Here is a 23,895-nt window from a genome sequence, read left to right as displayed (position 1 = left end):
GGGGAGTAGTGCAATGGAGTAATCAGGTGATGGGTATTAAGAAGGGCACATGTTGGGATGAGCACTGGGTATTATAGGTAACTAATGAATCGTGAAAACTACTTCAAAAACATGATATACTACATGCTGGCTAACTGAACATAATAAAATAAATGAATAAATAAATAAAAGCAACCTGATAAATTGTACAAAAAATCATTTAGAAATATAATAAAGTTTAATATGATAAGGCTTTATGGCCAAGAGCAAACCTATCAAATAAAAATGGAGTATATACGGCAACAGCAGGGTAAAAATAAAAATAAAAGGAAATCATTGTCTATCCAACAATCTTGCTGTTTAAGAGGGAAAAAAATAAGTTCACAGCAGTTGGCTGTGTTATTGGCAATAACATAAGAACAACTTTTCCACTTTATTTGACTTTGGACAGGTCCTAATTAGATATGCTTTTTGATAGTCTCATTTGAGAATTTTGTTGAAAAGTTAAATAAGGACTAGCAAAGAACACAAAATACTAAATTATTCCTATGAGGAAAAGTTAAAAGAAATTAAAGTATGTACCTTGAAGAAGAGATGACTATAGGGAAATATTACTGCCCTCTAAGGCTATTAAATAATTATAATAAATTGTTCTCTTGCCCTACAGAGGATTGCTGGATATGAGAGATATATAGAAATACGGCAACATAATTTGATTTGCTATAAGTAAGCTATTTTGATAATAAGGAAACTTTTAAATAATAAAATGTACAAATTGGACAAACTAAGACTTTTTTTCATCCATAGATAGCTTTTTCAGGGGAGGAAAAAAAAAAAGCATTTTCTACCCTGGTTCACCTATGCTATTTCACTGGTTTAATCTTATCACATATCTACCCAGGGATACTGGAAATGCAGGTGTTTTACTCTGGAAGGTCTATTTCCTGAAATTCATGTGTCTTCTCACTCAATGTTTCTCTCCTGGTTCTACCTATCTTTTCAGTTTTGGATTATTACCAGTCTGCTAGTCCACTAGTCCACATGGGTAAGGTTTAAAATCCTTTTTAGAGTAAGAAAATATTTGAAAAAATACTTTGCAGCTCAGACATAATACTTGTACAGTGCCACAGCACTCGATTCCATATGAACAAATACTTCCTGGATGTTTGCAAATACATATATGAAGTTTCTCTTTCATGTATTATTGGCTTCCTTTCAGGTTTTGCCATGCTCTGAAATGCTAGATCCTATATATTGACAACTTTAACTTTTCTTTTAGAACTTCTTTCATATGCATCCATTGGCCCTGCCAGTGTCTTCAACTTTCATTGGCACTTTTCCTTACAAGATCCTCAAATGACTCCATTTTTATGTACTGCTCTGTGTACCTTAACTATGACATTTAAGCCCATCAGATATGATTGGTGCTCTGACCATATATCTTCAGAACTTATAGTTCCATCTTTATAGTTTCATTAACAGTTAAATGTAGAGACTTTCAAATTAAACTTTATTCATACTTAACAAATTACACTCACCATTCCTACTGAATTTTCTTACTGCAAGCACATGCCACTCTCCCTGAGGGTTGCTTTTTTTGGTTACAAGAGTTTGACTGATCCACACAGGAGACTTTAGTAACACCTCTGAGGCAGGGTAGTCTTTAATCAAGGATGAATAGGTAGATAAATTGGGTTTTGTTCACCTCAGGTAAGATAATCGTGAGGTGTATTCTATAGTGTCACCTAGATTTCCCAGCAGGATTAAGCCCTAGCTTCCAGTAGTGATGCATGATAACATCTTACTGGCTTACTTCCCCTCCCTGCCTCACTTTTACTGTCTTAATTTTTCCTAAATAGACTACTAGTCCCCCTAAAAAGACTAATGGTAACACAAATCCTTACCTCAAGATCTGCCTTCAGGTGAACCTATTCTACGATAAAATATCCCCATATCTTTTCATGGGCATTTTCCAGAAAACTTCCACTGTTTTTCAAATAAAATTTGAATAAACACCCCACATTAATATTTGAGTTGAAAGAAATAACCCTGGGGTCTGTGTTTGCACAGACCACAATAAATGTCTCACTTTCACCCTTAAGAAGGCTGCATTTATTCCCCCAAACGGACAATTCACAGACTGGGGCAGTTCAAGTGTTTGTTGTTCCTGTCAGCTCCAAGTGTGATTTCTTAAAGAACAGTCATTCTGTGAGTCTCTAATCCAGTATGAGAGGGTTTGACCGTAGAAACACCCTATTTTAGACACACTTTTTTACTGATTTCAATACAGTGATGAGAAAGATGCTTTCCTTTCCATTCAAGAAAAGAAATCAAATTACTTTATGTATTTTCCTTTGGCTCCTGATCATGCTATGTGACACTTCAGTGAATTCTGCACACAAGGAAGCCTATCATTTCTGCACACACAGCAGTTAAATGTGCTCATTTGCATAAGTTATAACCAAATACATAAGTGAAAGTGTTGTTTGTGACAGTAGATTTCACTTCAGAGATACATACGAATTTCTAAAGTTCTAATAGATTTCAGCATTGACATTATGAAATAGAAATAAAATATTTCTTGCAATCATTCCAAGCATTCCAGATGGTGAGGAGCATTGTGATAATTCAATGGAAAGCAAAGCAAACTTACCCGAATCATCATGACCGAACATCTGATATCATGAATTGTGTCATAGATCTTCTTTGAGATGTCCACAAATTGATCATCATCAAATACATCCAAAGAGTTTTTATTTAAGGCTTCTAAGGCAACATCCACTTGTGTTACAAACTCAGGTATTGCTGTTAAAATTAATAAGAAAGAAAAGATTGTCTCATTTGTATTTTCTGATTTCTGGAGTTTCATAAAAATATGAGACATATTTTAAATAAATATTTGGTTAATAGGATTTTAATATTTTTTTCATGTAAAGAAACAAAATATTTTGGCAGGCAATTTTGGATCTCTGAAAAGTGAAGGGAAACAAAGACAATAAAATATATATTGTATAGAAATGTTTCAAAAGATTATCTTTCTCCTTCATGTCACTTTCATTTCCACTAAAGCTAGAACCATATAATAATTTCTCATCCTATTCAATATAAGCCCCAAGAAATTACCAAAAAGAATTGGTGTGTTAACAACTGAAATTATAAACATAAAGATATTTAAAGAAAGAAAGCATTTGAGTTGCTAAATATAAGAAATTTAATTAAAGGTAACAACTCTATCTCAGAGATATAACAGAAACATCATAAACTGTCTTTCATTAAGATGTTTTCCCTAACATCAAAGAGATTAATGGAGAAAGGGGGTTCCAAGATGGTGGTGTAGGAAGACTCTGAATTCATTTCCTATCATGGACACACCATGATAGCTATATGTGGAGCAATTCTGTAACTATATGTGGAGTAATTCCCACTGAAAAAGAACTGAAAACTAGCTAAACAGCTCTTTCCACAGCAAGGGATAAAAGGACTACATCAAGACAGGTAGGAAAGGCATTCTCCCCCAAATCCTACCCACACAATAGGGAGGAAATTTCATGGGTCCAGAGCTTCTCCCTAAGGAGTGAGGAGTTTGGGTTCCTTGTCAGGCATCCTAATCTTTAGGATCTGCTCCAGAGAGATGAAGCCCCCAAAACATCTTGCGCTAGAAACCAACGGTGCTTATATCTGGGGAACCCAGGGAATTGCAGAATATCAGATACTACTTTTGAGGGCTAGCACATAGAGTCACTCATCCCAGGACACAGTGCAAAGGCTGAAGTTTGAGAGGTGCTGAAAGATGAGTGAAGGAGATTTATTTGCTAATCTTATAACATTTGCCAGAGGCACAGGAACAGGTTGGGATGTTCTTTGGAGGTGGAGGTGATGATAATACCATATTTATATTCTCCTTCTAACTTGCTAGCCCCGGTGGGTGTGGGTAAACACAGCCTCACTAAAGCCAAGTGTGTGCCCACCCAGGCACTCTTCTCAGATATTGCTAACCCTGCAGACATACACTGTCCCCAGAATATTTTCCTGGTCTCACTAAAGCCATGGGCTCTGCATCCTTCTTTGGCCCCACCAAAGTTTATAGATACCTCCAGAAAGGAGCTTATACACTCATCTCAACATGTCATTATAACCATCAACCAGGGGACACTCTAGATCCCCTAGCCTGGAAGTCACTGGGTATACAACTGTGATCCCAAGGACTATATATATTTACATACATTAAATGCTGCTGCCTAAAGACTTGGCTTCTAAGCAGCTGAAAGTAGGCGCTGACTGAGATCACTCTCTTTGGTACACTGACAGGTCTTGATACATCCTCAATAATTGTAATCTATCAAGAATAAATAAGCCAAAACAAAACCACCACCACCAAAAAAGCCAGGTTACTTAGACAATCACAAAGGTTCAAAAGACAGCCAAAGCCTGGGCAATGTTGAGCTCCAACACAAAGCTACTCCTTAAATACTGAGAAAAGTCGGTGTTTCATATAATACCTAGAAACAAACACAAAGTTGAAGGAAAGTGGGGAAATTGAGGAATATGTTCTAAAAAAACAAAACAAAAACAAAAACAAAACAAACAAACAAACATTCAGAAAAAGACCTTAATTGAACAGAGATAAATTATCTATCGGATAAAGAGTTCAAAGTAATGATCATAAAGATGCTCACCAAACTCATAAAGATAAAGAAGAATTAATGAACATGGTAAAAACTTCCAAAAGACATAGAAAATGTAAGACTGTATCAAACAGTGATCAGAGAGCTGAAAAATGTAGTAATTGTACTGAAAGAATATAACAGAAGAATTCAGCAGTAGACTAGAAGAAGGACAAGAGTAGATCACTAATCTGAAAGATGGGGCAGTAGAACTCACCTTAAGAATGCAGAAACAAACAAATAAATAAATAAATAAATGAAAATACCTTAAGAGACCTATGAGACAATATCAAACAGAATAATATTTGCATTACAGAGGTGCCAGAAGGAAAAAAGAGAGAAAAGGAAAGAAAATGAGTTTGAAGAAATAATGTCTAAAAACTTACAATCTTAGGGAAGGAAAGAGATATCTAGGTCCAGGAAACACAAAGAATTCTGAAGAAGACAAATCCAAAGGTATCAACAAGAAGATACATAATAAGTAAAATGTCAGAAATTAAAGATTAAGAAAGAATCTTAAAAACAGCAAAAGAAAAACAACTTATTATATGCAAGGGAATCCCCATATGACTATCAACTGTTTTTTTGTTGTTGTTGTTGTTGTTTTGTTTTGTTTTGTTTTGTTTTCAGCAGAAACATTGCAGTCCAGAAGGAAATAGAAATATATATTCAAAGTGCTGAAAGGGAAAAAACTTCTCACCAAGAATATTCTACCCAGCAAGGCTTTTGTTCAGAATTGATGGATAGATAAAAGAGTTTTCCAGGTGGGCAAAAGCTAAAGGATTCACCAACATCAAACCAGCATTTTAAGAGATGTTAAAGGGACTTCTTGAAAAGAAGAAAAAAAAGAAAAAGAAAAGATAAAGAGAGAAAAGAAAAGAAAAGAAAAGAAAAGAAAAGAAAAAAGTAAGGTCACTAACTAATTACAAGAAAACATATGAAAGTAAAAATCTCACTGGTAAAGGTAAATATTATAGTAAAGGTAGTAAATCAACCACTTATAAAGCTAGTGTGAAAGTTAAAAGACAAAAGCAGTAAAATTAATCACATAGTAATTAAGGGGATTACAAAATTTTAAAAATGTAAAATACAACATCAAAAACACAATGTTTTTGTGGGAGAAGTAAAATTACAGAGGTTTAAAAAGCATTCAACTTTCTTTTTTTTTTTTTTTTCAAGAAACAGATTTTTTTTTTTTTTTTTTTAAACAGATTTTTTTTTTTTTTTTTGTAAACAGATTTTATTTATTTATTTGACAGAGAGATCACAAGTAGGTAGAGAGGCAGGCAGAGAGAGAGAGAGGAGGAAGTAGGCTCCCTGCTGAGCAGAGAGCCTGATGCGGGACTCGATCCCAGGACCCTGAGATCATGACTTGAGCCAAAGGCAGAGGCTTAACCCACTGAGCCACCCAAGTGCCCTAAAATGCATTCAACTTTCAATCAATTTAAAATATGTGAACCTTATGGTAACCTCAGAGCAGAAACGTATATTATCTACATTAAAGATAAAGATTAAGGAATGTAAACAAAACAAAAAAGAAAGTCATCAAACCACAAGGGAAGAGAACAAGAAAGGAATGGAGAGGAACTACAAAAACAGCCATAAAACAATTAACCACATGGCAATAAGTACATAGTTGTGAATAATTACATTAAATGGTAATGAGGTAAATTCCCCAAACAGTGGCTAAATGGATAAAAAAGCAATACATCTGTATGTGACCTACAAGACACTAAATACAAACCAGAGAAACAGAGTAAAAGTGAAGAGATGGAAAAAGTATTCCATGCAAATGGAAACAAAAAGAAAGCTGATGTAGCTGTACTTTTATCAGACAAAACAGACTTCAAAACAAGGAGTGTAACAGAAGACAAGAAAAAAAAAAAAGTTACATAAAGATGAAGAAGTAGGGGCACCTGGGTGGCTCAGTGGGTTAAGCCTTTGCCTTCGGCTCAAGTCATGATCTCAGGGTCCTGGGATCAAGCACCATTTCAGGCTCTCTGCTCAGCGGGGAGCCTGCTTCCTCCTTTCTCTGCTTGCCTCTCTGCCTACTTGTGACTTCTCTTTCTCTCTGTCAAATAAATAAATAAAAACTTAAAAAAAAAAAAAAGACAAGACAATCCAACAAGAGGATATAACATTTGTAAATATTTATACACCAACACAGGAACATCTAAAAATATAAAGCAAATATAAACAAACTTAAAGGAAACATTGACAGCACTACATTAATGTAAGGGACTTTAATAGCCCCACTTATATCAACAGACAAATCATCCAGACCAAAAAATCTATTAAAAAAAAAAAAAAAAACTTTAAAAAACACATTAGACCAGGTGGACCTAATAGATGTATACAGAACATTCCATCCAGTAGTAGAACATATTTATTTTTCTGGTGTGCACATGGAATGATAGATCACATGATAGGCAACAAAACAAGTTTCAACAAAATTAAGAAGAATTAGGGGAGAGGGAAAAGATGGTGGAGGAGTAGGAGACCAAAATATTATCAGGAGTTCAGCTAGATAGTTATCAAACCATTCTGAACACCTATAAACTCAAAAGGAGATAGAAAAGAAGAAGAGCAGAAATTCTAAGGAGAGAAAATTGACCACTTTCCAGAAAACAGAACTTGCAGAGAAGTGAATCTGAGGTGACAGGAAGATAGACCATGGGGGGAGGAGGTGGCTCCCGGCAAGTGAGAGAGTGGCAGAGCACAAAACAGGAATTTTTGGAAGTCTGCTCCACTGAGGGACGTCACTCCAGAGGCTAAGCAGGGAGTGGAGCCCTCGCAGGGATGGTGTGGTCTCAGGACCCACAGGGATACAAAAAGATTAGGGGTGCCTGAGTGTGGCAGAGCGGCCAGGTATCAGATAGGGGAAGCCAGCTACAGAGACAGAGCCAAGAAGTGGGTTGTCAGCTCGGGGTTACCTTAAACCATGATCCAAGGCACAATGGGGCCCCTGCTCTTTGAGCAGGGACCCCACAAGTGGCAGATCCAGAGAGATTCCCCTTTTTCTCCTCCAGGAGGTGTGGCACGGCAGCACAGGGCAGGAATCTGCTGGGTTTGGAGACTCCAAATGGACTATGTTCAAGAGATAGAAATGCTGGGTCATAGGCCAGGTGAGCACAGAGTGTGGTTGGAGACCAGAGAGATGGGATAGATTGACTGCCTTTCTCTGAGGGTGCACTGTGGAGTGGGGCGCCGAGCTCTCGGCTCCTCCCAAGGAGATGGGAAGCCGTCATTTTCATTCTCCTCCAAAGCTATATGGAAAGCATTCAGGGAACAAAAGTTCCCAAGAGCAAAACCAAGCAGATTACATAGCTGGCCTCTGGCAAGGGCGATGCAATTCTGCCTCAGGCAAAAACACTTGAGAATCATGGCAAGGAGCCTTTCCCCTGGAAGATTAGCAACAACATCCAGCCAAGATCAAGTTCACCAATCAATGAGAACTGCAGAATTCCAGAGCTAGGGGAAAGCAACACATAGAATTCATGGCTTTTTCCCCATTATCCTCTAGTATTTCAAAGATAAATTTTTTTAATTGTGTTTTTTTCTCATTCTATTTTTTAAACTTTTCCTCTTTCCTATTTTAACATTTTTAACTATTTTGCCTGATCAATACCTTTTTAAAAAACTTTTTAAAATTTTGATCCTTATATTTTATCCCTTCATTGTTTTTAACCTTTTTTTATACATATTGTTTTTTTTTTCTTTAAAATTTTGGGATACAATTTATTCTAATAGATCAAAATATACCCTAAATCTAGCACATGGCTTTGTTCTAGTCTCCAGCCTGATCACATTCTTTACTCTTTTTTTTTCTTTTGTCAACCAACTTCTTATCAATTCCTTTTTTAGAAACCTTTTTAATTTTCATCTTCACAGTCATATCCCATCCCTTCATCATGTTTACCCTTACTTGTGTGTGTATATATATCTCTTTCTTCCTTTCTTTCTTTCTTTCTTTCTTTCTTTCTTTCTTTCTTTCTTTCAAATTTTGTGAGTAGTTTCCTATAACAGACCAAAATACACACAAAATTGAGTGGGTGACTCTGTTCTATTCACCAGTCTAATATATATATTTTTTCTTTTCTTCCCCCCCCCCCCATTTCCTTCTCTTCTTGGTTTTGGGCTTCTTCTGATTTGTTCAGTGTATATTTTTCTGGGGTCATTGCTACCCTATTAGCATTTTGTTCTCTCATTCATCTATTCTTATCTGGATAAAATGACAAAGTAGAAAAACTTACCACAAAAAAAGAACAAGAGGCAGTACTGATGGCTAGAGACCTAATCAATATGGACATTAGTAATATCTCAAAACTAGAGTTCAGAATGAAAACTCTCAAGGTGCTACCTGGGCTCGAAAAAGGCATGGAAGATATTAGAGAAACCCTGTCTGGAGAAATAAAAGCCCTTTCTGGAGAAATAAAAGAACTAAAATCTAACCAAGCTGAAATCAAAAGAGCTATTAATGATGTGCAATCAAAAATGGAGGCTCTTACTGCTAGGATAAATGAGGTAGAAGAGAGAATTAGTGATATAGAAGACCAAGTGATGGAGAATAAAGAAGCTGAGCAAAAGAGAGACAAACAACAACTAGACCATGAGGGGACAATTAGAGAAATAAGTGATACCATAAGATGAAACAATATTAGAATAACTGAGATCCCAGAAGAAGAAAAAAGAGAGAGATGGGCAGAAGGCATACTGGAGCAAATTATACTAGAGAATTCCCTAATTTGGCAAAGGGCACAAGCATCAAAATTCAGGAGGCACTGAGAACCCCCTTCAAAATCAACAAAAATAAGTCCATACCCCATCATCTAAGAGTAAAACTTGCAAGTCTTAGTGACAAAGAGAAAATCCTGAAATCACCTCGGGAAGAAATGGTAGAAATATTAGACTGGCAGCAGACTTATCCACAGAGACCTGGAAGCCAAAAAGGACTGGCATGATATATTCAGAGCATTAACAAGAAAAATATGCAGCCAAGAATACTGTATCCAGTTAGACTGTCACTGAAAATAGAAGGAGAGATAAAAAGCTTCCAAGACAAACAAAAACTAAAAGAATTTGCAAATACCAAACCAGCCCTAGAGGAAATATTGAAAGGAGTCTTCTGAGCAAACAGAGAGCCTAAAAGTAGTAGACTAGAAAGGAACAGAGACAATATACAATAACAGTCCCCTTACAGGTGATGCAATGGCACTAAATATCTTTCAACAGTAACCCTGAAAGTAAATGGGCTAAATGCCCCAATCAAAAGACAAGGGTATCAGAATGGATTAAAAAAAAAAAAAAAAAGACCGATTGATATGCTGTCTATAAGAAACTCATTTTAGACCCAAAGACACCTCCAGATTTTAAGTGAGGGGGTGGAAAACCATTTACCATGCTAAAGGACATCAAAAGAAAACTCGGGTGGCAATCCTTATATCAGATAAATTAGATTTTAAGCCAAAGACTATGATAAAAGTTGAGGAACTACACTATATCATACTTAAAGGGTCTGTCCAACAAGAACATCTAAAAATTTTAAATATCTATGCTCCTAATATGGGAGCAGTCAATTATATAAACCAATTAATAATAAAATCAAAGAAACACATCACAATAATACAATAATAGTAGGGGACTTTAACACCCCCCCTTACTGAAATGGAAAGATCATCTAAGCAAAAGATCAACAAGGAAATAACGGCTTTAAATGACACACTGGACCAGATGGACATCATTTAGATATATTTAGAACATTCTATCCCAAAACAACAGAATACACATTCGTCTCCAGTGCACATGGAACATTCTCCAGAATAGATCACATCCTGGGTCAGAAATCAGGTCTTAACTGGTACCAAAAGATTTGGATCATTTCCTGCAAATTTTCAGACCACAATACTCTGAAACTAGAACTCAATCACAAGAGGAAAGTTGGAAAGAGCTCAAATACAGGGAGGCTAAAAAGCATCCTACTAAACAATAAATGCATCAACCAGAAGATTAAAGAAGAGTTTAAAAAATTCATGGAAACAAATGAAAATGAAAATACAACTGTTCAAAAGCTTTAGGACACAGCAAAGTTGGTCCTGAGAGGAAACTCAAGAAACAAGAAGGGTCTCAAGTATATAATTTAACCCTACACCTAAAAGAACTGGAGAAAGAAAAGCAAAGAAAGCCTAAACCCAGGAAAAGAAGAGAAATAATAAAGATCAGAGCAGAAATCAAAGAAACAGAAACCAAAACAACAGTAGAACAAATCAACGAAACTAGGAGCTCGTTCTTTGAAAGAATTAATAAGATTGATAAACCCCTGGACAGACTTTTCAAAAAGAAAAGAGAAAGGACCCAAATAAATAAAATCATGAATGAAAGAGGAGAGATCACAACCAACACTAAAGAAGTACAAACAATTTTAAGAACATATTATGAGCAACCATAGGCAAACAAATTTGACAATCTGGAAGAAATTGATGCATTCCTAGAGATATATAAACTAGCAAAACTGAACCAGAAGGAATAGAAAACCTGAGCAGACCCATAACCAGTAAGGAGATTGAAGCAATCAACAACAATCTCCCAAAAAACAAGAGACCAGGGCCAGACAGCTTCCCAGGGGAATTCTACCAAACATTTAAAGGAGAATTAATAGCTATTCTCTTGAAACTGTTCCAAAAAAAATAGAAAAGAAAGGAAAAACTTCCAAACTCATTTTATGAGGCCAGTATTACCTTGATTCCAAAACCAGGCAAAGACACCATCAAAAAGAAGAATTACAGACCAATACCCTTGATGAACAAGGATGCAAAAATTCTCACCAAATTAGCCAATAGGATCCAACACTACATTAAAAGGATTATTCACCATGACCAATTGGAATTTATTCCTAGGCTGCAAGGTTCATTCAACATCTGAAAATCAAGCAATGTGATACAATACATTAATAAAAGAAAGAACAAGAACCATATAATACTCTTAACAGATGCTAAAAAAGCATTTGACAAAGTATAGCATCCTTGCTTTTTTTTTTTTTTTTATAAACATATATTTTTTTCCCCAGGGGTACAGGTCTGTGAATCGCCAGGTTTACACACTTCACCGCACTCACCATAGCACATACCCTCCCAAATGTCCATAATAACTCCACCCCCCAAACCCCCCTCCCCCCAGCAACCCTCAGTTTGTTTTGTGAGATTAAGAGTCACTTATGTTTTATCTCCCTCCCAATCCCATCTTGCTTTATTTACTCTTCTCCTACCCCCTTAACCCCCATGTTAGCATCCTTTCTTGATCAAAACTCTTCACAGATCGGCCTAGAAGGTACATACCTCAATATCATAAAAGCCATCTATGAAAACCCACAGCAAATCATTCTCAATGGGGACAAACTGAGAGCTTTTCCCCTAAGGTCAGGAACATGGCAGGGATGTCCACTATTACCACTGCTATTCAACATAGTACTAGAAGTCCTAGCCTCAGCAATCAGACAACAAAAAGAAATAAAAGCATCCAAATCAGCAAAGAAAAAGTCAAACTTATTCTTTGCAGATGATATGATACTTTCAGTGGAAAACCCAAAAGACTGCACTCCAAAACTGCTAGAACTCATTCAGGAATTCAATAGAGTGTCAGGATATAAAATCAATACTCAGAAATCAGTTCCATTTCTATACACCAATAGCAAGACAGAAGAAAGAGAAATTGAGGAGTTGATCCCATTTACAACTGCACCCCAAATCATAAGATACCTAGGAATAAACCTAATCAAAGAGGCAAAGAATCTGTACTCAGAAAACTATAAAGTACTCATGAAAGAAATTGAGGGAGACACAAAGAAATGGAAAAATGTTCCATGCTCATGGATTGGAAGAACAAATATTGTGAAAATGTTTATGCTACCTAAAGCAATCTACACGTTTAATGCAATCCCTATCAAAATACCATCTTTTTTTTTTTTCAAAGAAATAGAACAAATAATCCTAAAATTTATATGGAACCAGAAAAGACTCTGAATAGCCAGAGGAATGTTGAAAAAGAAAGCCAAATTTGGTGGCATCACAATTCTAGACATCAAGCTCTGTTACAAAGCTGTAATCAAGATAGTATGGTACTGGCATGAAAACAGACATATAGATCAATGGAAGAGAAGAGAGAGCCCAGAAATGGACCCTCAACTCTATGGTCAATTAATCTTTGACAAAGCAGGAGAGAAAGTAGAATGGAAAAAAGACAGTCTCTTCAACAAATGGTGTTGGGAAAATTGGACAGCCACATGCAGAAGAATGAAACTGGACCATTTCTGTACACCACACACAAAAATAGAATCAAAATGGATCAAAGACCTCAATGTGAGAGAAAAATCCACCAAAATCCTTGAGGAGAACACAGGCAGCAACCTCTTCCACCTCAGCTGCAGCAACTTCTTCCTAGAAACATCACCAAAGGCAAGGGAAGCAAGGGCAAAAATGAACTATTGGGACTTCATCAAGATCAAAATCTTTTGCACAACAAAGGAAACAGTTAATAAAATCAAAAGTCAATTGACAGAATGGGAGAAGATATTCTAAATCATCTTTCAGATAAAGGGCTAGTATCCAAAATCTATAAAGAACTTATCAAACTCAACACTAAAAGAATAAATAATCCAATCAAGAAATAGGCAGAAGCCATGAACAGACATTTCTGCGAAGAAAACATCCAAGTGGCCAACAGACACAGGACAAAGTGTTCCACATCACTCAGCATCAAAGAAATATAAATCAAAACCACAATAAGATAACACCTCACACCAGTCAGAATGGCTAAAATAACAAGTCAGGAAACAACAGATGTTGGTGAAGTTACAGAGAAAGGGAAACCCTCCTACACTGTTGGTGGGAAGGCATGCAGGTGCAGCCACTCTGGAAAACAGTATGGAGGTTCCTCATAAAGTTGAAGATAGAGCTACCTTATGACCCAGAATCCCACTACTTGGTATTTGCCATAAAGATACAAATGTAGTGATCGGAAGGAGCAATGTCCACAATAGCCAAACTATGGAAAGAACCTAGATTTCCATCAAGAGATCAATGGATAAAGAAGATGTGAAAGATTATGTATATATAACGGAATACTATACAGTTATCCAAAGAAACGAAATCTTGCAATTTGCAATGACATGGATGGAACTGAAGGGTATTAAGCTAAGCGAAATAAGTCAATCAGAGAAAGACAATTATTATATGATCTTTCTGATATGAGGAATTTAAGAGGTAGGGCAGGGGGTCATGGGAGGTAGGAAGGGAAACAAAACAAAACAAAACAAACCAAGATGGGATCAGGAGGGAGACAAACCATAAGAGACTCTTAATCTCATGAAACAAACTGAGGGTTGCTGGGGAGTGCGGGGGTAGGTATAGGCTGGCTGGGTAATGGACATTGGGGAGGTTATGTGCTGTGGTGAGTGCTATGAAATGTGTAAGCATGATGATTCATAGACCTGTACCCCTGGGGCAAATAACACATTATATGTTAATCAAAAAGAAAATGTAAGAAGAATGAAATCATGTCAATCATCTTTTCTGACATCATGATATGAAACTAGAAATCAATTATAAGAGGAAAACTGGAAAAATCACAAATATGTAGATATTAACCAACATGTTAAAAAAAACAACTAATGAATTAATGAAGAAATCAAAGGGAAATTTAACACAATACATTGAGTTTATGAAATAGAAAAGAAATCCAAAATCTATGGGACACATCACATTAATAAAAATCATTATCATCTCCACTGATACACAAAAAGAATTTGAAAAAATTCAGCATTTATTTATCATAAAACCTTCCACAAAATGGGTATAGACAAGAACATATATCAACATAATAAAGGCCAGGTATGAAAACCTTATACTCAATGACGAAAACATCATACATCATACTCAATGATGAAAAGCTGAAGATCAATAAAAAGACTTGGATGCCTACTTTCAGCCCTTTTACTAAACATATTATCAAAATCCTAGCACAATAATCAGACAAGAAATAAAAAGGCATCCAAAATATTAAGGAAGAAGTAAACTGTCACCCTTTGTAGATGGCATGATGCCATACATAGAAAATCCTAATCTCCACCAAAAACTGTTAAAACAAATAAATGAATTCTGTCACATTGTAGGACACAAAATCAAGGATACAAAGCCAATACACAAAAATCTGTTGCATTTCTACACATTAATAATGAACTATCAGAAAAAAAAATTCAGAAAACAATCCCATTTATAATTGCACTACAGAGAATAAAATACCTAGGAATAAATTTAACTGGGACATGAAAGACTTGTATGCTGAAAACTACAAGACACTGATGAAACAAATTTAAGATGACACAAATAAATGGAAATATAATCCAAACTCATGGATTATAAAAATTAGTATTTTTAAATGCCTATATTTCCCAAAGCAATCCATAGATACAATGAAATTCCTATCAAAATTTCAGTGACATTTTTCATGAACTAGAACAAAGAATTCTAAAATTGGGAACCACAAAATACCCTTAATGGCCAAATGATCTTGGGAAAAAAAGAATAAAGCTGAGGGTTTCATAGTCCATGACTTCAAACTACATAGTTTGATTATAACTACACAGTTATAACCATCAATGTAAGGACCTAGTTAGCCAGAGCGCTTCCATCCGGTTAAATAATAATTTTGTTGTTTAAAACTTAAACTGTCCCTGCCCTCCTTCCCCCAAGGGACTTACTTAAAAACAAGTCCCAGAAACCAGTCCCAGGTAACAAAGCCCAAATACAAGGGTGGGTCAGGCCAGGTGGAGACATCCGATCAGTGGGGGGACGCATACTGTCTCCCTAGTTACCAAGGAGTATGGGCCCCGCCCTTTGGGCACCTTTTGGGCACCAATTCTGACCAAGGTGATAGGCTAGTTCAAATATCTACTAGGGTAAATTATAATTCAGTTGGTCACTTATGTGTGACCTAACATGACTGTGCAGCTTTCTCTGTGTGTTACAATTTCATTGGCCACCTGTGCATGGCCAGGCCCAACCACATGGCCTTTGCCCTTAAAAACTAATCTGTGGGGAAGCCTGGGTGGCTCAGTTGGTTAAGCGGCTGCCTTCAGCTCAGGTCATGATCCCGGTCTCCGGGGATCAAGTCCCACATCGGGCTCCATGCTCAGCAGGGAGCCTGCTTCTCCCTCTGCCTCTGCCTGCGACTGTCTGCCTGTGCTCTCTCTCTCTCTCTCTGACAAATAAGTAAAAATAAATTAAAAAAAAAAAAAAAAGAAAAGAAAAGATAGTCTGTGAAGTAGAGAAAGGTCGCCCTCTCTGTAAGAAGTGCGGCCCCGAACATTCGGTCTGATTCTTGATGCTTGGCGTGGAATAAAGCTTTGCTTGACCTTCGTTTTATATCAGTCTCGCTCCTTTAATCACAGACCCATTATTGGGGGACCTAACAATCAAAACAGTACGGTATTGGCATAAAACAGACACACAGATCAATGGAACAGAAGAGAGCCCAGAAATAAACTCACACATACATGGCCAATTAATTTACAACAAAGAAGCCAAGAATACAAAATGGGAAGATGACAATTTTTTTAATAAATGGTGCTGGGAAAACTGGACAGCTATATGCAAAAAAATGGAACTAGACCACTCTCTTACACCATACACAAAGTTTATTCAAAATGGATTCAAGACTTGAATGTAAGACCTGAAACCATAAAACTCCCAAAGAAAACGTAAGCAGAACAGATGAAGTCATCAGAATTCCCTAAAATGGAGGTAGAGTAGGAGGACCCTAGGCTTATCTTGTCCCACAAACACAACGAGATAACTATCAAATCATCATAAATAACCCAGAAATTTGCCTGAAGACTGATGGAAAAAAAATTCCACAACTAAAGGGAGAGAAGAGACCACACTGAAGAAGGTAGAAGTAGAAGTATGGAGACATGGTTCAGGGGAAAAATGGATTATGGCTGCTGCAGAGGGGAGGGAGTCCTGGTCCCATAGAGAAGGGTGAAAGAGAGAGGAACACAGGGAAACACACAAGGAGAGTGTTTCCCCAAAGCCATTGGCTTGGAAAACCAGAAGGGCTGAATTTCTTAGGTTCTTGTAGTCACCAGGGCTTAAAGTCTAGAGTTTTAATGGTCAGCAGCCTTGGCTGGGATAGAGACCTGAGAGCACTCCCCTAATCCTGGAGAGAAGGCAGGCAAACAATCCCAGGGTAGGCAGTGAGGAAACAGTGATTTGAAGAATGCTTGGAGCACACAGTGGGGAGATTATTCACTCAAGAGTGTCTGGGAGTGGGAACATTCACAGAGATGCCTTTCTGGGAACAGGGGTGTTGGCCAGTTCCATTTCCCTCCCTCCACCTCTCAGCATTAACACAGAGCTACCAACAGGAGGCAGAGGAGCGCCAGCACTGGCTGCCTGACTTGGGACTGCTCTTCTCAGTCAAGCTTACCTCAGTCTCAAGGCCGTGGGTCCTCTCTCAGAAGACCAGCACAACTCCCTGCCCACACCATGTCTCCCAAACAGAATTCTGCAGGGTCTCAGTTCTGATGGAGTTGGTATCAGGTATTATTTCACAAACAGACCAGAGCACAACCTGTTAAAACTTACTACATTTAGGCCAGAGACCAAACACTGCCCAGAGTAGGCAAGTAGAGCCTCTGCAGATGATAGGCCTGAAGCATAGTACAAACAAAATACAATAGCTGAGCTCACCCAGGACACACCAAGACACTCCCCCAAAGCTCCAGGCCATGGGCGCTACATGACCACTTCCTCAGAAGGCTATTACTAGTAGGAGACATAACTGGCTTTTCTAACACAGAGAAGAAGGCAGGTTCTTAGACAAAATGCTAAGATGGAGGAATTTATCCCAAATGAAGGAACAAGATAAGACTGGATATCTAAGTGAAACAGATAGAAGTAAGAAGCCTGATGTAGAATTCAAAGTCTTAAGGATGTAAAGATGCTCACTGGGCTTGAGAAAGGATAATCACTGGGCTTGAGGAAAGAATAGAAGACATCAGTAAGACCCTTACAACAGAGATTTGAAAAGTTAAAAAAAAAAAAAAAGAATCAGAGAAGAAGAATGCAATAAACAAGATTGGAAACAGGCTTGATGTAAAGAACAGCAGGCTGGAAAAAGCAGAGGAATGAATTAGTGACATAGAAAAGAAATCACGAAAAATAATGAAGCTGAGAAAAAGAGAGAAAGAAGAATTATGTAACATGAGAATAGACTTAGGGAACTCTGTGACTCCATCAAACATAATAACATTCACATTATAGGAGTCCCACAAGAAGAGAAAGTAACGGGGCAAAAAGTTTATTTGAGGAAATTATAGCTGAATTTATAACTCCTTAATCTGGGAAAGGAAAGAGACATCCAAATCCAGGAGGCATAGAGAACTCCCATCAAAATCAACAAAAGTAGACTAACACCAAAACATATTGTGATGAAATTTGCAAAATACAGTGATAAAGAAAAAAAAATCTTAAAAGCAGCAAGACAAAAGAAGTCCTTAAATTACAAGGAAAGACCCATAAAGGTAGCTGGAGATTTCTCAACAGAAACTTGGCAAGCTAGAAGAGAGTGGCATGATATATTCAAAGTGCTAAATGCGAAAAATCTGCAGCCCAAAATACCCTATCCAGCCAGGCAATCATTCAGAACAGGAAAGATCAAGACTATCCCAGACAAACAAAAACTGAAGGAGCTTACAGCCCTGTAAGAAAAATTAAAGGGACTCTCTGAGTGCAAAGAAGAGACCAAAAGTGACAAAGAGAAGAAAGGAACAGAGAAAATCTCCAGAAACATTGACAAAACAAGGAGATAAATGGGATAAGCACATATCTATCAATAACTATGTATGTAAATGACAAATTTTGTATGTAATTTTTTTGTTTACATTTTATTTTATCTTATTATTTTTTTTTTTACATTTTACATTTTGTATGTAAATAGACTAAATGCTCCAATCAGAAGACATGGAGTGTCAGAATGGATTAAAAATCCAAGACCTGGCAGACAGCCTTTCTTCTGCTGTCCTGCCTGTCACTCCCTTGCCATGTATTCAATAAACTTCTATCTCCTTGAACAAAAACAAAACAAGGCACATCTATATGCTGCTTATCAGAGACTCATTTTGGACCAAAAGAAATCTGCGGATTGAAAGTGAAGGAGTGGAGCAACATTTATCATGAAAATGGATGTCAAAAAAAAAAAAAAAAAGAAAAAGAAAGAAACAAGAAACAGTAGCAATACTTACATTGGACTAACTAGACCTTTTTGTTCTTGCATTGTTTATATACTGCTTTGGTAACCAGGTAGTACTGACCTCATAGAATGACCGACCTTAAATGTGTTCCCTCTATTCCACTACTGCAAGATTTTGATGAAGATGGTCATTAATTATTTTTTTAAAGATTTTATTTATTTATTTATTTGACAGACAGAGATCACAAGTAGGCAGAGAGGCAGGCAGAGAGAGAGGGAAGCAGATGCCCCGCTGAGCAGAGAGCCCAATGCCCGGCTTGATCCCAGGACTCTGGGATCATGACCCGAGCCGAAGGCGGAGACTTAATCCACTGAGCCACCCAGGCTCTCCTAATTACTTAAATATTGGTAGAATTCACCAATGAAATGATGTGGTCTTGGAGTTTTCTGTCCTGGGAGAATTTTTTATTTCAAATTCAACTTTTATTCTTGTTATTCATCCAAGAAGATTTCCTATTTCTTAGATTCAGGTTTCAGGATTCAATATTAGTAATGTACAATTTGAGGAATTATCTTCTTTCCTTTTTTTCTAAGTTGACCTGATTTGTTAGTATATAATTGTTTATAGTAATTGTTGTCACACTATATATTTCTGTGTTTTTTTTTTTAAAGATTTTATTTATTTATTTGACAGATAGAGATCATAAGTAGGCAGAGGGGCAGGCAGAGAGAGAGGGGGAAGCAGGCTCCCCGCTGAGCAGAGAGCTTGAGGTGGGGCTCGATCCCAGGACCTTTGGATCATGACCCGAGCTGAAGGCAGAGGCTAAACCCACTGAGCCACCCAGACGCCCCTTTCTGTGGTTTTCTATTGTATTGCTTTCTCTTCCAACTCTCATTTTGGTTTTTGAGTTTTCCCTCTTTTTTTTTTTTCTTGGTTAATGTAGTTAAAGCATTGCAAATGTTGTTTATATTTTTGGAAAAACTGGTCATTACTCTCAATGTTATGCTATTCTTTATCCTGGTTTCTATTTGTTTCTAACTTTTCTCAGTTCTTTTCATCCTCTACTAAATTTCACCTAATTTTTCTTCTTTTTCTAGTTACTTGTGGTGTAATGTTATTTGAACTTTTTTTCTTAAGCATTTATGGCATAAATTTCACTCTAATATCCACTTTTACTATATCACATAGATTTTAGAGTATTGTGTTTTCTTTTTCTTTTGTTTGAGTAATATTTTCATTTGCCTTTCAATTTATTTGACCTAGTGCTTGTGCAGTATGTGTTATCTAATATTTACATACTAAATATTTAATATTTACCAAAAAAAAAAAGAAAGAAAGAAAGAAAGAATTTTAGACAGTGAGCTCCTTGAAAATGGGTTTGGCATTGAATTTTTGAATCTGACTCGAAAAGCAAAACCAACAAAAGGAAAAATAAACAAGTAGGACTATGTAAAACTACAAAGCTTCTGCATAGCAAAAGGAATCAACAAAATGAAAAAGGAATCTACTAAATTAGAGAAAATATTTGCAAATGATATATCTGATAAGGGATTAATATCCAAACAATATGAAAAGCTCATGCAACTCAACACCTGCCCCGAAAAAAAATTTTATTTAAAAATGGGCATTTACCTAAAGAAAATGAGAACACTAATTTGAAAAGATATATGCACCTTTATGTTCATTGCAGTATTATTTACAATAGCTAAGATATGAAAGCAACTTAATTGTCCACTGATAGATGATGGATAAAGAAAATGTGAAATGTGAAAATGAAATACTACTCAGACATAAAAAAGAATGAAACATTGTCATTCCCAACAACATAGACAGGGCTGGAGAGTATTATGCTAAGTGAATGAGTAAGAGAAAAACAAATACTTTATGATTTCACTTACTTATGGAAAACAAAACACATGAATGAACAAAGCAAAACAAAAGCCATAGATACAGAGAACGGATTGCTGGTGATCAGAGGGGAAGGTGATTGATGGGTGCGTGAAAAGGGTGAAGGTCAATTGTATTATGATTAATGGTAACTAGACTTTTTAGTGTATACAAATATTAAATTATTATGTTGTATATCTGAAACTAATATATACCAAATTTACCTCAGTAATAAAACAAGCAAACAAAAACAGTATGATACTGGCATAAGAACAAACATATAGACCAATGGAATGGAACAGAAACCCAGAAATCTATGCATCTCCAGTTAACTGATCTTTGACAAAGGTGTCAAAAACACTCAAGGAGGCATGGGTACTCTCGTCAACAAATGGTGCTGGGATAACTGGATGTCCAAAAGCAAAAAGATGGAATTGGACCCTATCTCACACCATACACAAAAATCAACATGAATTAAAAATTTTAAGACCTGAAAACATAAAATTATTAGAAGAAAACAGAGAAACAACTCCCTGACATTGGTCTTGGCAGTGGTTTTGGATATAACACTAAAACATGGGTAACAAAAGTGAAAATAGACATGTGAGATTGCATTAAACTAAAACAAAACAACACAAAACTACACAGACAGGAAACAATCAGCAAGGTGGAAAGAACCTGTGGTATGGGAGAAAATATTTGCAGACCACACATCTGATAAAGTGTTTATATCCAAAGTATATAAAAAATTTATACAACCCAATTGTAAAAAATTAACCCAAGCTGAATAACATTTTTTTCCAGGGAAAACATTCAGATAGCTGACAGGCATATGAAAATGTGCTCAACATCATTAAGTATCAGGAAAATACAAAGCATACACCTCATACTTGTTAGTATGTTTAATGTAAAAAAGACGGAAGATAACCAGTGTTGGTGAGGATGAAGAGAAAACTCTTTCACATTGTTAGAAAAATGCCCATTGATATAGCCACTATGGAAAATAGTATGCATATAAATATAGCATGATCACACTCATATGTAGAATTTAAATTGAATCCACAGAAGCAAAGAGTAGAATGGTAGTTGCCAATGGCTGGGAAGTAGGGGAAATGAAGAGATGTTGGCCAAAGGGTACAAGTTTCAGTTATGCAGGATGAATAAGTTCCAGTGTATGGTATAATAACTACAGTTAATATTATGACAATATATAGTAGTCTTAGAAATAGAAATTTGCTGAAAGTAGATCTTTTGTGTTCTCACTACCAAAAAGAAAAGAAAAAGGTAGCCATGTAAGATGACAAATATGTTATTTATCTTGATTGTGGTAATCTTTCCACAATTATATGTATATCAAAACATTGTGCTGTACTCTCTAACATATATAATTTCATATATATATATATGTGTGTGTATATATATATGTATATATATATATATATAAAGTAACATATAAATTTTTATTTATTTCTAAAGCTGGCAAAATTTAAAAAAACACAAAAAATAAAGAAATAGATAATTTTACATGCAAAATGTTTCTAAAATAACACAACATTGAATGAGTCTAAGGATGCATCTATCAAGAAAGTCAATCCAAGGATTGCCTTTTTTTTTTTTCTTTTTATAAGATTTCAAGACACTCTCAAAGATTTTTCTAAGCTTACTTTTAAGGTTAACAATAGTAATCATTAACTCTTCACTATATTCAAGGTACTTTTCTAAATGTCAGCTGTGATTTAAAGCCTAAAACAACCCCTTTATTAACCATGTTAAAACTTTGTTGAATGGTTAAGACAAAGAAAAGTCAAGAACCTTGTCCCCGGTAATTGTGCTAATATATAGCAGGATAGAGATTCGCACGCATGCTCCTGGTATGTAGAATCTACACTTTTACCTACTCTACTATATTATATTGAGGAAGCCTCTGCCCATGTGACTACTGCTTTGAGAGTGAAGATCTAGAACATCTCTATCATCACAGAAACTTCTTTTGGATAATTATTTTTTTAAGAGTTATTTGTTTTATAGAGAGAAAGTGGGGGGAGGGGTGAAGGAAGAAAGGGAGAGACATTTCAGCACACTGCGTGTGGGCTCGATCTCATGACCCTGAGACACGACATGAGCTGAAATCAAGTAGTCAGTAGCTTAACCAACTGCTCCACCCAGGCACCTTGCAGAATAATATTCTATAGTGAGATTCCATCACACTACTGTTTCACATTCAGTGAATGGGATATCAAAGACAATGAGAAATCTAACTCACACTACTTGGCCTAAGAAAAAAGGTCCCAAACCACAGTTCCCATTTATATGGATGTGAATCCCAAAGTGCATCTCTAATCTAGATATTTTTCCTGAATTCTAGAACTCTGTATCCAACTGCCCACTGAAAAATTCTATCTGAGGCTTTCATAACACTTCAAATTCATCCTCCAAGAACACCCACTAAAGAGTTTTTCCCATCTACCAAACAAATGTGCTGCAATAGTGCCTGAATACTCCCTATCAAAACTTTCAATCTGTTACTACAATCTCTATAATAGTGAAACTGCTACCATCATCTTCCTGTGCAGATCCTGGCTAAAAGAGACAAACATAAAATCATGTAAAGGTCTAGTTTTCACTGCCATGTAAGATAATGTGAGAAAGATCTGGGATATTTTAAGAAAAATACAACACAGCCTTTTCATTATTGCTACATGATTACATTTTAACTCCTCTAAAGGTCTTTTGCTAATAAACTAATATTAGCTCCAATTAAAACAAAATCTTTCAGAAGCAAATGTTTAATTTCTGAAGTACAGATGGAAACTACTACTTTTTCACTCTAACAGCATAAACGAACTATTCAAAGCTGATATGTAATACATTTCTCATTTCATTAGCTCAAACATCAGCTGTGGGTGTGCTTTACTCATACTATGGACATATGGTTGCTTGGATCAGACTAGAAGTGATTTTTTTAGTGCTTTCAAGAAAATACAGAGTGAGCATAATTAAGTAGCCAGTTAATGGTAATTTAGAAAGAACAACAAATTGACAAACCTGCCCTGAATCCATAATCTACCTAAGTTTCAAGAAAGTGAGCTTTACACATTATATACCATGATGTTATACAATCAT

General features: G+C 36.2%; 1 protein-coding gene across 4 annotated transcripts in view; it reads right to left on the bottom strand.

Annotated features, from left to right (window-relative positions):
* CTNNA3 (catenin alpha 3) overlaps positions 1-23,895 on the bottom strand; it is a 1,751,355-nt gene that overhangs the window by 304,221 nt on the left and 1,423,239 nt on the right. For all 4 annotated transcript variants that reach the window (XM_032842041.1, XM_032842013.1, XM_032842022.1 and 1 more), the window contains exon 13: positions 2,633-2,784. In XM_032842041.1, coding sequence (XP_032697932.1) covers positions 2,633-2,784 — 152 coding nt within the window. The remainder of the gene's footprint in view (positions 1-2,632; positions 2,785-23,895) is intronic.

This window comes from Lontra canadensis, unplaced genomic scaffold (genome assembly GCF_010015895.1).
Source record: "Lontra canadensis isolate GAN:19392208 unplaced genomic scaffold, GSC_riverotter_1.0 scaffold3, whole genome shotgun sequence".
In the NCBI taxonomy this organism is placed as follows: domain Eukaryota; kingdom Metazoa; phylum Chordata; class Mammalia; order Carnivora; family Mustelidae; genus Lontra; species Lontra canadensis.
This window is presented reverse-complemented; position numbering and strand designations above follow the sequence as displayed.